Source organism: Quercus lobata, chromosome 2, assembly GCF_001633185.2.
Source record: "Quercus lobata isolate SW786 chromosome 2, ValleyOak3.0 Primary Assembly, whole genome shotgun sequence".
In the NCBI taxonomy this organism is placed as follows: domain Eukaryota; kingdom Viridiplantae; phylum Streptophyta; class Magnoliopsida; order Fagales; family Fagaceae; genus Quercus; species Quercus lobata.
This window is the reverse complement of record NC_044905.1, coordinates 26720229-26736731: the sequence shown is the minus strand read 5'-3', so window position 1 is coordinate 26736731 and position 16503 is coordinate 26720229. Positions and strand designations below refer to the sequence as shown.

Here is a 16503-nt window from a genome sequence, read left to right as displayed (position 1 = left end):
CCTACTGTAGCAGGGATGGATAAATAAAATATTATTTTTTCTTTCCTCTCTCTTCTCTTTCTTCTCAATCTTTGACTCACTCTCTCCTCTCTCTCTTCTTCTTTTCTTTTTCAATCACTCTCACTCTGTCTTTGATCCCTATCTTTTCTCTCCTCTATTCTTTTTTCATCTCTCTCTCTTGATTTGGAGGTTTTTTTTTTCTTGGTTGTGGGTTGTGGGTAGAGTGGGGCTATGGTGGAGACGTGGGCTGTGGGTCAGATGGGGCTATGGTGGAGACAAGATCTGTGGGTTTCTAGTGGTCATGGGTGATGTGATGGTGGCAGCGTGGGGATTGTGGGTCAGATGGGCTGTGGGTTTTGGTGGATCTTGGTGGGTGTGGGATGAGTTGTGGGTTGGTGTTTAGGTGGCCGAATCAGTGTTGGTATGGTGATTGGGTGGCCGAATTAGTGGTTTTGGTGTTTGGTGGTCAGTCAGTGGTGGTTTGGTGTTTGGGTGGTGGTTGTGCTTGGTGATTGGTTTTTTTTTTTTTTTTTCCTTCTTCTTCTTCTATTTTGTTGGTGGTTTTTGCCTTGGTGGGGTGTGTGTGATGGTGGGGTGATGGTGGTTGCTACCTTGCTGGGGTGAGTGGTGGTGGTTGCTACCTTGCTGGGCATGTGTGGTGGTGAAGTGGTGGTTATGATTGGTTTGCTTGGGAGATCAAGACAGATTGGAGAAATAAAGACAAAGAAAGAGAGGAATGGAAGAGATATAATTTATATATATATATATATATTTGTATGGTTTATATTATTTTAATGAGTTGGGTGTAAAAATAGAAACTAAGATATTGGAGGAGTTGTAAAATAAGATGGTAAAATAAATAAAGTAGGTTTTAAGGATGCAAAATAGAACTTTTTTGCATTCCCGGATGCTAATGGTCTTATAAACAGTCATAAAGATCTCCCTATAGAGTAATGTGTATTCCTTGGCTGACTAACATTATCTATACTACTATTTAAGGGGCTTCCCCTGTTTGGATTCCTTAATTTTTATGCCCAAAATACCCTCAAATTCATCTGTTTCTAAGGCTTAAATTATAAGGTTAGACATGTAAAATTAGTAATTTAAAAACTCCTAATTTTTAGCTAAAAAAAAAACAGTTTTTTCTCCCACTTCTCCATTTCTCTCTCACGTTAGTTTTCCACTTTTTTTTTTTTTTTTTGATAACTTTCCACTTTTTATTTTGATTGAACGTTTCCAACTTTTTAAATTAACAAAATCATTTTTCCCCTTTTTAAAACCGATTAGATTTACCATGTTTCACTCCTAAAAAATTGCTTTTAATTTGCCAACCACGTTTTCCACTTATACAATTACTAAACTCAATTTTTTTTTTTCCCTTTTACAACAAATTGTAAACCAAATTCATTGTAAAATGCATTTTTCATCAGTTCCTTTTCAGTTTCTTTGCAGTTCACACTTTCTCCATTTTTTATATAAACAAATGCACTTTCTTCTCATCTTTTATTTATCCAGTATCTATATATATTTTGTTTTTAGGTGGAGAGAAGAAGAGGCTGCCAAAAAGAGATTTGGCCAGTGGGGAGAGAAAGCAAATCTTGGCCATTCTTCTTTTCTATTGCCACTCTAGAGTCTAGATCTAGAGCCATTCCGAATCCACTCATCTACTTGACTTTGGTAATTGGTAATATCCTCCCACCGAACAACCTCTTTTTTTTTTTTTTTTTCAGTCTCTTTAATATCTATTTGCTTTTAATTTTGTGGTACTGGTTCTTTTTTTTTAAATATTTTCTCTAATTGTTTCACTTTGGTGCGAATTCTTTTTCAAAGTATGGAAATGATAATATTTTTATCTCTTTTTTTGTTTTTGTGGTTATCAGTTTGAAATTATTGACTAATTAGTTGATATTGTATATTATAGATGATAAAGGCATTCCCTAATTATTTTAAGTGGTGTTCTCTCTTCCTCCTATTCTTTTTCTTCTTCACGTTTGATTGTTCTTCATTTTTTTTTCTTTTATGTTTCTGCATTTCATAATTTGGGGAATGTGGTGAGTTGTGTCCGTTGCTTTTGTGGTTAAATACGTGTTGTAGGTGTTTGTAAAAAATATTTGGTTTGCAAACGTCTAAAATTTTTCTTATTATTTCTCAGGTGAGTGACCCATTTTTAAAATGAAGCCAACGTTGTCTCCAAAGATGTTGAGCCCGGGCAGTGTTGTAGTTGATCATCAACGACATAGTTGTTAGCATTAATAGCGGTGAGAGAGATGGAAGGGAGTCAGTGATGAGCTATAGTCATAGTAGATAGTTCTTAGTTTTTAAAATTTATGTTAATTTTTCAATTTAAATTTGTACTACTATGAGCATTCAGTTTAGTTCTCAGAGTTACTATTACTCCATTTGGAATTTGGAAGTTTGATTGATTATTTGATTTTGCTATGAAATTCAAGGCATATATATATATATATATATATATATTTGGTTGCACCTACAGTTTAACCATGGTTGTTGATCTATTATTTGCACGTAGAGAAGATGATTTTTTCAACTACACAGATAAAGATTAGGATTTGAAATCAAAATGTGTCACAAAAATTCACAACTTTTTAAGAATATTACTAGCCTCTGAGCACGCGCGTGAGCGCGTGCTCAGAGGCTCTTCTATTTTTTGGGTAATGGTTAATTTAGAGCATTTATTATAATTTGAGATTATTACATTTTTCAATCACAAAAAAAACTTAGGGGTGTGATGAGTATCATGTGTGGAGAAATAATTTTTCATCACACCCCTAGATTTTTTTGTGATTGGAAAATATAGTAATCCCAAATTATAATACATGTTCTAAATTAACCCTTACCTAAAAAATAGAAGAGCCTCTGGGCACGCGCGTGAGTGCGTGCTCAGAGGCTAGTTTTTTTAATTGTTATCATATTACATTTCAAGAACCTGGATATAAAACACACACACACACACACACACACACACACACACACAAAAAAAAAAAAAAAAAAAAAAAAAAAAAAAAAAAAAAAAAAAAAAAACCTACTGCGGGACAGATCTGCAATGCAAACACACACACAGCATAAGGGAAACAGCAAAAAAACACAAAAACATTACACCCTACAAGGCCTACACTACCCTCCCTTTATAAAGGAAGAAGAAATACTCTGCCTGCTTCATAAAATCCTATCACAAATAAAATTAGGGTCATTTTGCATAAAGAGAATTTGAAACCCAAGTTCTGACATGAAACACCTCACATTCCTTTGAATCCGCCAGTGTGATACATACAGACAACCCAAGCTGATTTGCATAAAGAGGATTTGAAACCACTCTTCTGCAAGTTACTGACATCCCATTGAAATACTCTATTCACAAATATTTCAAGAGCACTTTTTTTTTTTAATATATGTAATTGGAAAATTTTATTTCGAGCGTCCTTTTTTAGAAATAAATGAAAAATTTTATTTCCACTTCAAGAGCACTTTTACTCAAATATAAAATAGAAAGCAACAATATGCCTGAAGGGCAAGGCTAGCTCACCTCATGACATGAAATATAGGAAGGTTCTATGAAATACAAATCCTGATTAAATGTCTTATATAAACCCATGCTGAGAGTAAATACAGGTACTACAATGTAAAATTGGTTAAATTATTTAGTCCATTACATGAGAGGGGGTAATACTGCAGAACACTGTTCACCAAGCATTCGAAGTAATGGCTCAGTGAAATTTTACTGGCGACAAAGCTTAAAGATTTGCATCCTGTGTATGCATTTTAATTAAAAATTATATTAAAAAGAGAGCTAGTTAGATAAAAATTATATTTAAATATTTAACCACATAAAAGTTAAATCTATTTCTTACATGATGATACAATTAATCAATCAAACACCTGAAATAATTTTGGACGTCTCTATATAACAATTGTATTCTATCACCTATGTTTAGCATTCATAGTTTCAGAAGAGGGGACTGGTTCAGTGACCTTGACAATGAAACATGAAACAGTGGTAGGTGATATAACATAAAACATAGAAATGAAAGTATACTGAATTTACAATTCAAAAATATCCCAAATATGAGTGATCCATTAAAGCTAAAAAGCATAAAACACCTCTAACTTTCACAAAGAGACAATAAATAATAACAAACCAATAATTTATATAGATATATAAATAATATTTATTATATTTAAATGCTAAGAGCCTTGAAGATAAGCTGGTTGGCACCTCCTACTATTTCCAACAGAGACATCTAAGGTTCAAACCTCCCTCCCCAATCATTGAATCATCAAAAAATATTTATTATATTCAAATGCAAAAAAACAAAACAATGAGGACCAAGACCTAGATGAAATTTCCTTTACTGGGAGACCAAAGACAACCTATAGATTAGACAAGAACCAGTTTATGATGAAAACAAATATGGGGTTCAGTTCAGACTTGAGATTTAAGATTGCAGAAACATAATTATACAAAATAATAACAATAAAAGTAACTCTTCAATTTTTTTCTTTTTTTCTTTTTGTATTTTTAAAAAAGAAAAAAGAGGAGCATGTAGGTTTGGGGATATGAAGGATGTGAACTCAAGGGTACAGAATGAGACCCCAAAGACCATTCTGGCCCTATCTATCACAGGCACTTGTATCACTCCTACCATCTTTGTGCAATCTTGGATTTTAGCTTTCACTATGTCATTCATATCAATCTGGTGAAACTTGAGGGATAGATTGCTGCCAAATCATAAATTGCCTTCCAAGATGGATGATGATGACCCTAAAATATAAAAATGAATGACAATAGATATTATGCTAAAGACACTCAACTTTGTTGTAAAATCTGTTTAAGCTATAAAAATGGCTAAGGGAATAAATGAGCACCTGATTCGTTATCATGGTAAAAAAAAGGGTGCATGCCAAACCCTTGTCTAATCATACTTGCGTAGAATGGAAAGATTGTTTCCTTTTAGATGTCGGTGGCTCTTTGAACAAAAAACCAACAAAATCAAGTATTTTTCTACTTTCTTTTGAAATTGCAAGATCATCTCCACATGAGGCTAAACCGTTAAATAGGCTTATTCCTTCCACAAACACCTTCCTCATTTTCAAACTCCCTTTTTAATTCCTGAATTTGTGCCATCACCTTCTCACACCTATCTTCAGAATCTGCTGCTAAGTTGGCAACCTCAAAAAAGTCTTTGCACATTTTATCATAGCGCTGTGCTTCAGGCTTCACAAACCAGTTGTCATAACTTATCCGAACTTTATTGTGGCTCCTTATGACAGTTTTACTCCATCTTTTTAAGATATACTTGTCTGGTATTCGATAAACCTCCCTATGAATGAACACCATAATTTGATGTCTGCACAATATCCCCCTAAACTCAAACAACCGGCAGTTACAGTTAACTTCATTGGTATCCTCATTAACATAAACACTAAAAATTGCAGGTCGATGTCTTTCTCCAAGTGATACATCTTCACGTAGTTCATATTCTGAAAAGACTGTACCCTTCTTGCATGAAAACAAATTACAACAAATGTTCCCAATTAACTCTTGTTGGAACTCTTTAAATTTTGCAATTGTGTAAGCACTTTGAAATTGCTTCTCCATTTCATAATGAGTGATACATGGAATGCACAAGTTAAAAGAATTGAAATCTTCATTATTTTCATTTGCCACTTTTTTGGCTATAGCAAGCTCATACTGGTCTAAAAATTGTTTCAAAGCAGTCTTCAAATTGATATACCCATCAAAGAATGCATGCATGCTTTCACCCTGCTTTGTAGTTGACATTCCTGCCCAAAACATATCTTTCACAAATGCAGGCACCCAACGACGACGCTCATCATACAACCCAAGTAACCATTCATTACTTTCAAGTTTATATTTTTCAACGAACTTCCCCCAACTTTCTTCAAACTCTCCTTTTGTTAAGGAATCATACACAGCATTTTGCATACAAATTTTGATTGATTCATATTCTTTGTACCCTCTCAATTTTTTAGATAGCTTTTCCATGATATGCGATAAACACCATCTATGTCGTGCTTTAGGGAAAACAATTTCTATCGCTTTTTTCATGGCTTTGTCGTGATCTGTAATTATTGCACAAGGAGGGCATCCAAACATGCATTTAAGCCAAGTTTGAAATAACCATGTAAATGTCTCTGTGTCTTCATTTGAGATCAATCCACATCCTAGCAATGTAGATTGCCCATGATGGTTCACCCCAACAAAATGAGCAAATGGAATGTCATATTTGTTAACCAAGTATGTTGTGTCAAACATGACTACATCACCAAACTCTTTGAATGTTGCTCTACTCCTTGCATCTGCCCAAAATACATTCCTTAATCGACCATTTTCATTAAAATCCATTGTGTAAAAGAAGTCAGAATTATCAACTTGCATTTTCAAAAAGAAATCTTGCATTGCAGCAACATCTCCTTCCCTGAGGTGTAAACAGCTGAGTTTATTTCTGCAATCCTTTTCTACAAATGACAAATTCTCATGCCCCCCTGCCTCAACCACAAATGATTTTAAATTCTTCTTCATTCTAATATCAGCTTTATCATTCGATGCAAACCTCTTTTTTGCATGTGGTTCTAGTAGCCTGTTGCATTTGTAATATCGAGTTCTGCTTGGACTCAATCCATGGTTATGGTCAAGTACCATGGCATTCAATATCCACTTTCCATCCGGGCATAAAACCGCCCTAAGCTGAGCTTTGCAATCCGTTTTTGATTCTGATTGCAATTTAAGTGGGTTGCTAGATCTATTCCTTGGCTTTCCAGCACGATTACAAGCAATAGTCACATACCTTACCTCTCCATCATCCCCCTTTTTAGAACTTCTTTTAGCCACTGCAAAACCTTTTTCCTTTCCATATCTTGTGTAATATTTCATTATATCATCAATGGAGTTAAACATCATTCCCACCTTAGGATCCTCTATTTTGTCTTTTACGTTTCTTGTTTCTTCCGTTGCATTCTCAATATTATTTTCATTCAACTCCACACGTGAAGAACCAATTGTTTTTTCTTCTTCCATGCCTCTACAATATAATGCATAAAAATTTATCAGAATATAACGTCATTTTAATCATAAAAATTACAATTTCAACATTCAATGATGTTTCTAAGGTTCTAGATTATTTCTTGTATTCCAACAATGGGTTAGAATCTCTGATAAAATTAAATAAATGACAGGGGATCACAAACTCAAAGGAATCAAAATCTCCCATATATCATAAGCGCATGATATAAACCTTGTCACACAGTTGGGATATTAACAGTTATGAAAGGACACGGACATTTGTAACAGTTTGCTTATTGATTGTTTTTCCAATCAAATAAGGCAAGCTAATCATACCAAAAGACTATGAGGAACATGTGAAGTTTCAGAATTTATTTAGCAAAAAAAGAAAAGAAAGAAAGAAGTGGCCAGATTTTAAAATATAAATTTTGGGTATTCCTTGATGCTTACCAGCTACGATGTGAAGTAATCATAGTACATGAATAATGAAAGTTATGGACTGTATGAACTTGGAAAATTAGAATGGTTGATCAAGCTGAGAATTCATTTCAAAATTAAATGTGGAGCCACTTGATTAATTACAATCTAAAACCTGCTGGCCGTTTTCAACATTTATGTCAATAAGCAAACTAGTACACCAAGCAATACCATGCCAAGCACATGTTTGTTAGAAAAGAAAAATATACTAATACGCCAAGGCACCTGAAACCTTACAGATCCTTTCAAAAAAAAAAATCGTATACAGTGGAGAAGGAATTGAAAATTGATTAAAACAAAACCATTTGATGGAGAAGAGCAACAATACAGCCAGCAAAAGAATTGATGGGTCAGAGAAATAATACAATAAGAAAAAGAACCAAAGACTAAAATAATAAAAATAAACAAAACAGAGCATGCTAATTACAAGCATATACACGTTTAGTAATTCCCTCCAACAACAACAAAAAATGTAAACTTTAGTGTGTATAAATAAATTTAAAGTTATACATGGAAGATGAAAGAGATAGTGAATAATAGCAGCATATTTAGAGTATATTATTATAGAGAAGAAAGTTCATAGTTAGTAATAGTACCAGAGGAGCTGTCTGTCTAAACTTTGAAGTCTGAAGAAGAAGAAGAAGAAGAAGAAGGTATCGCAACAGTGAGAAGTTTAGGGTCCACGGCAAGTAAAGCCTAATAGAAAAAGGCGAGGAGGGAAGCTAAATTGAATATGCAATGCCGATGCGATACAAAATCATAACTCATATCACAAAGATTTAAGTAACAGAAGAAGAAAAAGGAAACTCACCGTCACCGAGCAGAAATGGAAATGAGGAAGGTTAGGGTTTGGATTTTATTAGTTGGGTTTTGAAGTTTGAAGTCCGCAATTGAGAAATAGAAGAGTGAAGAGAAAGAGATCCGAGAGAGAGGAGAAGGAATTATGGGTTGTACTACACACTCATAATATATTAACAATTAACAAAAGAAAAGAAAAGAAAAGAGAGCTCCTCTAGCTCTACAGTGTCACACTAGTGGGCTGCCTGACTGAGCTTATCCCTGGACCCTGATGCCAATTATCCTATCCCCCACTTACTCATTATCAAATAATCTGTCATTTATTGTCAAAAAATAATAATAATAATAATAATCTGTCATTTAAATATATATATATATATAAATTAATTCTTTCTTTTACCACTAAAGTTTCTCTCTACTTTTATTTAAATAATATATTTTGCGTTTACTCTCTAACCACATAAACCGCTAAATAGGTGTTAAAAATTACAGGATTGGCAGCTTTGATGAGAATGCTCTAACATATATACTATTTTATGTTTTGTTTGTTTCGCTAAAAAATATTTGTTTTTACCATATTTGGGGTGTTCCTTAAAATGCTTTAAAAGACATTTATAAATGTTTGGTTCAATGTAAAATAAAATAAAAAATCCATCTCACAACCCATCCATCACGATGAGTCGATGAACAGCCCAAAAAATTCATACACAGAACCCATTATCATCCACTTTTAGTCACAATCCAACTAATCCATTTACACAAAATGAAAAATTCTCTCTTAAATCAAAATCACTAGTGATGGAGGACTATATATGTGCATTAGAAGGACTTGAATGTAAGGAGAACTAGGTTTGTGTAGGGAGGATGCGACAAAGGACTAGATATGTGAGAGGCATAGTGAGGAGCAACATGGCTGTGAGAGGTGAAGCCATGGTAGATCTGTGGAGAGAGAGAGAGAGAGAGAGAGAGAGAGAGAGAGAGAGAGAGAGAGAGAGAGAGAGAGAGAGAGAGAGAGAGAGAGAGAGAGAGAGAGAGAGATGACTCAAAGGCATTGATGGTGATGATGACCAACGGCGTAGTGGTGATAATGGCTCACTTAGACCTCTTGTGACAATGTCTCTAACATCAAAACATGCTAAGATTCAAAATCGTCCTCTCATAGAGTTCGCCAGACTGGTCGCCAATGATAAATGGAGTCAAATATGGGTGGTGCTGTCACTTGTGGGTGCCCTCTTTGGACTAGCTTGGGCGAGTGTAAGAGAGGGAGAAAAAGGCCCAAAATAAGATTTTTGTAAAATGTTTTACACTTGTTTTATATTTTTTTTAAAATACAAATTTTCAATCAACGGAATTATATTATACAAGCAAATAAAGATATGAAAAATGGGAAAACATTTACATCGAAACAAATAGAGCATAAGTTGATTTTGAATTCTTTCTCCAAATGGTTAGTTATACTCTTAGGGTGACCAATTTCGTTGCTCAAAATTTAACCAAATGAACTCTTTTGTGTAACTTGGATAGAATAATTGTAATTCTCATTTCATAGTTCAACTTCCAACATACAGGGTTTAAATCTCCCTGTCCTACCATCTAATTATCAATGACAAAATAATAATAATAACATGAGTGTGTACTCAGAGGCTCTTTTATTTTTTGGGTAAAGATTAATAATTTGCATTTATTATAATTTGAGATTTCTACTTTTTCTAATAAAAAAAAAAAAAAACTAACTAAGGGTGTAATGAAATTTAAAAAGAAGACAGAAGAAACAAATACATTGTGATGAAGTAAAAAAAAAATACGTAGGGTGTGTTTTGTAAATTGGAGGAATTTTAAAACTAACAAAAGAGTAATCCTATTTTGTAGGAAGATAGTGAGTAGAAGTAAAAATTTAAATCAACGTAAAAGTAAGAACTAGAAGTAGAAATTTATTATTTTTGTCAATTTACTATTTTAACCTCATTTTTAAGTTTTAGGTAAGGGTATTTTTTACATTAAAAAAAAAAAACTAACTTTTTTTTTTTCAATTTACTATTTTAACCATATTTTTAAGTTGTTAGTTAATTAATTTATGAGTATTTTTGAAAGAAAAAAAAACAATAACTAACTTTCTGAATACTCTTAATATATTCAGAAATATATGCAGATAATAATAATAATAATAATAATAATATAAATGCTTCGTTACAAAAAAGAATATTCCGATATCATCTGTGGTGGGCCTATTTGGTTGGGCCAGGAGGGAGGAGCAGAAATGGAATACAGTTTTGGCCTGTATCCTGGGAAATGGGAAAAACGGGGGGAGTGAAAGGGAAAAGGAAATGTTGTTGTGATCGGAATCGGAGAGAGAATGAGAAGCAAGAGTGGGCGCGGGGGTAGGCCCAAACACAATCGTTCCACTTCTTCTTCTCCTTCTATCACTGCTACTACTACTTCACTTCCTATGCTCTTCAATCGCAAACACAATCAGGTTTGTTTTTTCATTCATATTTTTGTTCTCTTCTTCTATATTTGTTTAACATTGCAATTTTACAATTGTTCGTTAGGTTTTCAATTTCATATCTATTTGTGTTTATTTTGAACTCTTTTTTATTTTTATTTTTTTAATCTGCGGTATAATTATGTAGGCATGCATTATGCAAATCCTCGCTAGTTTATTTTGGGAATTTAAGAATTACCTGTTCCTGTTTTTTGCTTAATGCGTGAGAATTTATCTTCAGTTCACACTGGACGAAGATAGCGTCTGTGGAGAAATGCTCAATGCTCAGCTACACAATGATGTAGCTCCTGATTTGGTTGACCACGCTCTTGCTTCCAAAACAAGAGTCCATTGCTCTACCTCTCATGACATTTCTACTCAAGACGATGGTATGGAGATTGATTGCTTCAAACAGACTTGTATAATATGCAATCAAGGCGGACATGTGTTTGTTTGTGCTGAATCTGGCTGCCCAATTGCTCTCCACAAGAAGTGCGTGAGTCGGGAACTTATATCTGATGACGACTTAGAACAATTCTACTGCCCATATTGTTTGCACAAACGAGCGTTTGTACAGAAAGAACAACTGAGAAAAAAGGCTGAATTGGCAAAGGAGGATTTATTGAAATTTTTGGGTACAAATGCCGTTGGTGGGGATGGGCTAAAGCAGAAAGATGGGGAAGAAAAGAGGTGTCAGGATCAGCATAATACAGATGAAGAACAGATGACCGAAGATGGTGCACTTGATGCATCAAAAGGATCTCAAGGCGGTCTAAAGATACACGAGGAAAACATTTCTGAAGCACATCAGTCTAAATTTGCAGAAGATGTAGAAAACATACAACTAGAGATGAATGCAGATGGTGCACTTGATAGATCAAAAGGAGGATCAAAGGACGGTTTAAAGGTATCTGAGGAAAATAAAAGCAGAAGCAAGGATGAAGAACAAATGCAGCCAAAATCACCAAAGCAGACTTCAAATGCCAATTTTGCCTCTGGAACTACGGATTCAGATATGGAGATACTTGCAGCACGAGTATGCCGAATCAAACAAAGAGCCCAAAAGAAGGCTTTCCCTCAGAATGATGATTCACCTAGGAAATTATCCTCTCAGGAAAATAGCACCACAGAGAAAAAGGTCACCTCCAAGAATAAGAAACATGCTGCCTCCAAAAAGTCAAGACAACCTCAAGTGTCGACTAAGCAACTGTGAGTTATTCATGTCATATAAGGTTTTCCTTTTTCTAAATAAGGTTTAATCTGGAGAGTGGAAATTTGGGGTGAATATTTATTTATAGTGTTTGGTGTGTGCCAACTATTCTTGGTTAGTTAATTTGCTTTTCTACATGCAGCACAACAATGCCTTTTCCTACTGCAAAGCGAAAGAGATTACTTTGGACAGCTGAAGAGGAAAGTATGTTAAAGGTATATGTTTTTGGACACAGTGCTCCTGCTTGTCTAGAGCTATGCTCGATCTTCACTAATAATAGAAAACATCAAGAATCCATTCTAATAAATTCATTTTGGTATCACAACACTTGTTTGGAAATATGAACAGATTAATTTTCATGGATATAGTGTGACCAGATACATGCAGTGTTAATATATTTGATATTCACTAAGAGATCTAAACTTAAACAAAGATTGATATGACAACCTAATAATGCTGGATTTCTTTATCTTCTTTGCCATAGTATCCAAGTTCCACTTCCATGATCTTTGCTGTTTGATTCCAATTTTTTCATTAGAGATTTTTTATTATTATTTTTTTAAATATGTAATTTGAAAGAGCTAAGCAGTACACTAAAGTTTTTCCATTTGTGGGTGTATATATTTCTTCCAGTATGTGGTAGAAAGTGGCGGTTTTTGGGTGGTAAATAAATAAGTACATTAGACACTCAAGGGGGCACAAGACAAGTATGAAAATAGTATGCACAAGAAAACGATGGCTTAAAATAAGAACATGTATAATTTTTTTTTCTTAAGTCAAGGATCTGTGAAAAGAAAAATGAGAGAGAGCACAATTGGAATTCTGAGATTAGAAGCTGTCTTTCAAAAGAGAGAGGGAGGGAGATATTAAATGTCTGGCATATTGACATCTGACTTTATCAAGCACTCTTATGTTGCAGGAAGGTGTGCATCATGTTTCAGCTTCAGCCAAAAAAAATGTCCCCTGGAGGAAAATTTTGGAACTTGGTCGTCACATATTTCATAAGAGTCGAACTCCAGAAGATCTCAAGGATAAATGGAGGACGATGTTGGCCAAAGAGCCTTAGACAATTAAGAGAAGATTGACTGAATTGCTTAGTACATCAGATGACAAAGGTAATTTTATTATTTCATAGTTTAGTTGATCATTATATTTTATTTTTTGAAACCTGCTTTGGAACGGGTGGATCTAAAGGGTGGAAGATTGTAGCTCATGTTCCATTTAAGATATGTGTTATGATGATTGTGTAACTCACTCCTAAATTTTTTAAGCAACCTTAGTAGTGGTGTCATAATTAAAATGTTGTCAAAAGTTGCATCTCGTATACTATAAATCTAGAATGACCAAGTTCATAGGGGGCTTTGAGTGGTGATTTGATGTAAAACATTCTTCTGGAGTTGGAGTTGGTTAGTGTTCTTGTCTCTTAAGATCACATCCAACATATGGCAAAACATTGAAGATATGACCAATGTTGTGGATGAAGATTAGAGTCAAGATTTAGTAATTAAAAAAAAATGAAAATTAGAGTCAAGATTCTTTTAAGTTTATTGGTTTATGATGTTAATGAGTTCCAACTTAAATGTTATCTGTTCCTCTTGTCAAAAAAGGTGGAGGGTGAGGCTGTGGGTTCAAGACTCTTTGCATATAAAAAGAAGTATATTGGTGTATGACTTTATGAAATAGCCTGCCATTACATTTAACTCAAATTTTACTTGATTCCATATTCATATACTTTTCCATGGATGATATAGAACCACCTTTCAACAGCTCCCTTCTAAGAGGACATAAGTTATACAAGGCTCGAGGTTGGATGCTTTTAATGAGTAATAATTAGACTAAAATACCTTTTGGTTCCTCTAAATTTTAGGTGGTTGTTGTTTTGGTCCCTCAATTTTCAGAAGTTGCAATTAAAACCTTCAACTTTAGGATTTTTGTCATTGTGATCCTTTAATCAAGATTCATCAACTGTAAGCTATAAATGTAGCAAAACAACATTTTTTTAATTTGTTCTGCCAAAAACAACTTAGTTTGGAGTATTTATTGGCACTCTACTAAGTACTAACAGATTTTAATAGAAGGTTTATATTGACAATGATTCTATTGGAGATTTAAATTGCAATTTTTCTTGCTTGAGGGGTTAAAATGCCAGCAACTGAATGGACTTGGGGGAGGATACTCACTATCACTGGTGATAATTTGAGGAGGAGAGGTTTCACTTTCCCTATTGTAGATTGGTGTTGTATGTGTAGGTATAGTGGAGAGACTATGGACCATTTATTGATTCATTACGAGAAGGCCTATCAGTTGTGGTGTTTTGTCCTTTGAGCCTTTGGGATCTCTTGGGTTTTCCCTAGAAAGGTGATTGATCTTCATTTTGGATGGAAGAATTGGTTGGGGAAACCCTCATCCAACATTTGGAATTTGATTCTGATGTGTTTGATATAGTGTACTTGGAGGGAGCGCAACAGTTGCACTTTTGAGGATGTGGAGAGTTCAGGCAATCAGCTGCTTGGCTCCTTTGTTGGCACCTTGTTTGATTGGGGTTTGGGGACTCACATCTAGTGTTTGTTTGAGAACAGCTTATTTAGCTGAAATTGAAAACTGTTTGCTAAGAGTATTGTAGATAAAGCTAAAAGGTAGCTGAAATAGTATAGTAGGACCCATGAATATTATCAAAAAGTGCAATGAAACCCATGAATAATAGTAAAAATAATCTGAATAGTAAAAAAAACTGGCTTTTTAAGCCAATGCCAAACGCATACCTAGTGAATCTCTCCTGTTGTTTGTAGAGTCGTTTCTTTCGTGCATTAGTTTCTGTTTCTTTTGTAATTTGTGGCTGCTTTATGTTTTTTGCATAAAGAATTCCTTTTTTGAATAAATTTTTTCTTACCTATCAAAAATAAAATAAAATGACAATGACTGGAAGTAATCCAAATTTTAACAGATGGTTTACGTTGACAACAATTCTATTGGAGGTTTAAATTGCAACTTTTCATTCTTGAGGGATCAAAATGACAGCAACCCAAAGGTAAAAAGAACCAAAAGGTGCTTTTTAGTTTTTGCTGGATAAGTTCTCAGGACCTTCTGTTAGCCTTAATGTATGACTAACATACAACGTACTATGCTGTCTTTTCTTATTCGACCACTAATATAACTATAATGTCAACTCTTCTTGTGGTGTGGATATATATATATTAAGGAAATCTTATTGTACTTGACCAGATGTAACAATTTCTGGTCATGCTTTTTGTTGGGTTGTGAAAGGAATGGAACAAATGGTTACAACATTTTGTGTTTTTTTGTCAATCAGCTAGTGAAAGGGGTGACAGCAGGGTCTTTCTCCTAGTCAAGTCTAACTGTACGTGTGTATAATATACCAGGAAGACCTCTTAAATGATGAAACATGTATATATATCAAATGGATTCACTACTGTTTTTTGCTTGTCAATGAAGGTTTTACATTTTATGAGAGGAAGAAAGAAAAGCAAGGCAGGATAAATTTGTTTCTAGGGCACAGGAGCAAACTTAACCCATGAATAAAACTTCCTGTAACTAGCATTTTGGATGGAGGAAATTGCCAAGGTTGACTGTAGATTGAAGATAAATGACCATAGAAGTTGTAATTGGTAAGTCCAAAAACATGTGGACTTGCCAAAATTATGATCAAGCTGATAGCATGAGATGATATTCATAGCGCACAAAAAATAGTAAAAACAATTAATTAATCCTCTGTTAATTACAACTTCGGGAGAAAGTGAAAAGAAAAAGATGATCTTGATGTTAGGAAACTAAGGGCATGCCACCAGCTTGGCAACCAAACTTTGGGCAGCCTGCTATGGCCTAAGGCCTACTCTTTCCATGGGAACACAGCTACAGGAATATCCTAATGGGGACTTCTTTCTAGTCTTTCATTATTTGACTACTAATTGCCTGTGCCTTTGTCCAATTGCAGGAGCTTGCTTAATAGATCCTGGCCTTTCGAAGTATGATAAGTATATCAGGAAGCAAACTTCTGTGCAGAGATTTTGACACAGCAGCAGGTGGATAGTAACTGGAATTACTTTGAAGTAAATAATAGTTTCCCAGCTAAGCAAAGGTGCTTTTATCTTTTTGCCAATTTTGAGAAGTAGCTTATGCATTTTTAGACGACTTTTTACTTAGAAACGCCCAGGGATTTTCTCATAGTAGTTAAGCAGCTCTACCAAACTAAAGAAAATAGATTTTCTCTTGTATATTAATATTGATATGAAGCCAAGGATTTGTTTCAATTTCAAGTAGTACAGCATATCCTTATGAAGTAAGACAAATTGCAAATGATTTAGTGAAAATTCAAACATATTGATAATATTTGTCTATCACTGGACCAAGAGGCGAATACCTTCTAACCCCATCAAAGGAGAGAGGGAGAGATTTCTGGCAGCCAATTTAGGCATCCAGTAAAAGTGTAAAACAAAGGGCTAGGTGAACCTTGCATGATGCCACAGAACCTTGCCA

The 16503-nt window shown here is 34.4% G+C and overlaps 2 protein-coding genes across 6 annotated transcripts; one reads left to right on the top strand and one right to left on the bottom strand.

Moving 5' to 3' along the window:
• Positions 1–4287: 4287 nt before the first annotated feature.
• Positions 4288–8575, bottom strand: LOC115975138 (protein FAR-RED IMPAIRED RESPONSE 1-like). 3 transcript variants are annotated; one of them, XR_004088089.1, is made up of 4 exons: positions 8331–8575; positions 8116–8215; positions 4885–7061; positions 4288–4780 (listed from the first exon to the last, which is right to left on the bottom strand). XR_004088089.1 is itself a non-coding variant. In XM_031095808.1 (3 exons), exon 3 carries the CDS (start codon positions 7055–7057, stop codon positions 5069–5071), a length of 1989 nt encoding a protein of 662 aa, XP_030951668.1. In that variant the 5' UTR covers positions 7058–7061; positions 8116–8215; positions 8331–8575; the 3' UTR covers positions 4288–5068. The 3 variants fall into 3 exon arrangements, 1 of the variants encoding a protein (XP_030951668.1); XR_004088090.1 differs by lacking the exon at positions 8116–8215; XM_031095808.1 differs by having other exon boundaries at positions 4288–7061.
• A 1952-nt stretch (positions 8576–10527) lies between these two features.
• LOC115975136 lies at positions 10528–16302 on the top strand. 3 transcript variants are annotated; one of them, XR_004088088.1, is made up of 6 exons: positions 10528–10790; positions 11041–12008; positions 12152–12224; positions 12929–13124; positions 15320–15635; positions 15962–16302. XR_004088088.1 is itself a non-coding variant. In XM_031095806.1 (5 exons), the coding sequence occupies exons 1-4, from the start codon at positions 10671–10673 to the stop codon at positions 13073–13075; spliced, it is 1308 nt and encodes a 435-aa protein (XP_030951666.1). In that variant the 5' UTR covers positions 10528–10670; the 3' UTR covers positions 13076–13124; positions 15962–16302. The 3 variants fall into 3 exon arrangements, 1 of the variants encoding a protein (XP_030951666.1); XR_004088087.1 differs by lacking the exon at positions 15320–15635 and adding an exon at positions 14954–15037; XM_031095806.1 differs by lacking the exon at positions 15320–15635.
• Positions 16303–16503: the final 201 nt, after the last annotated feature.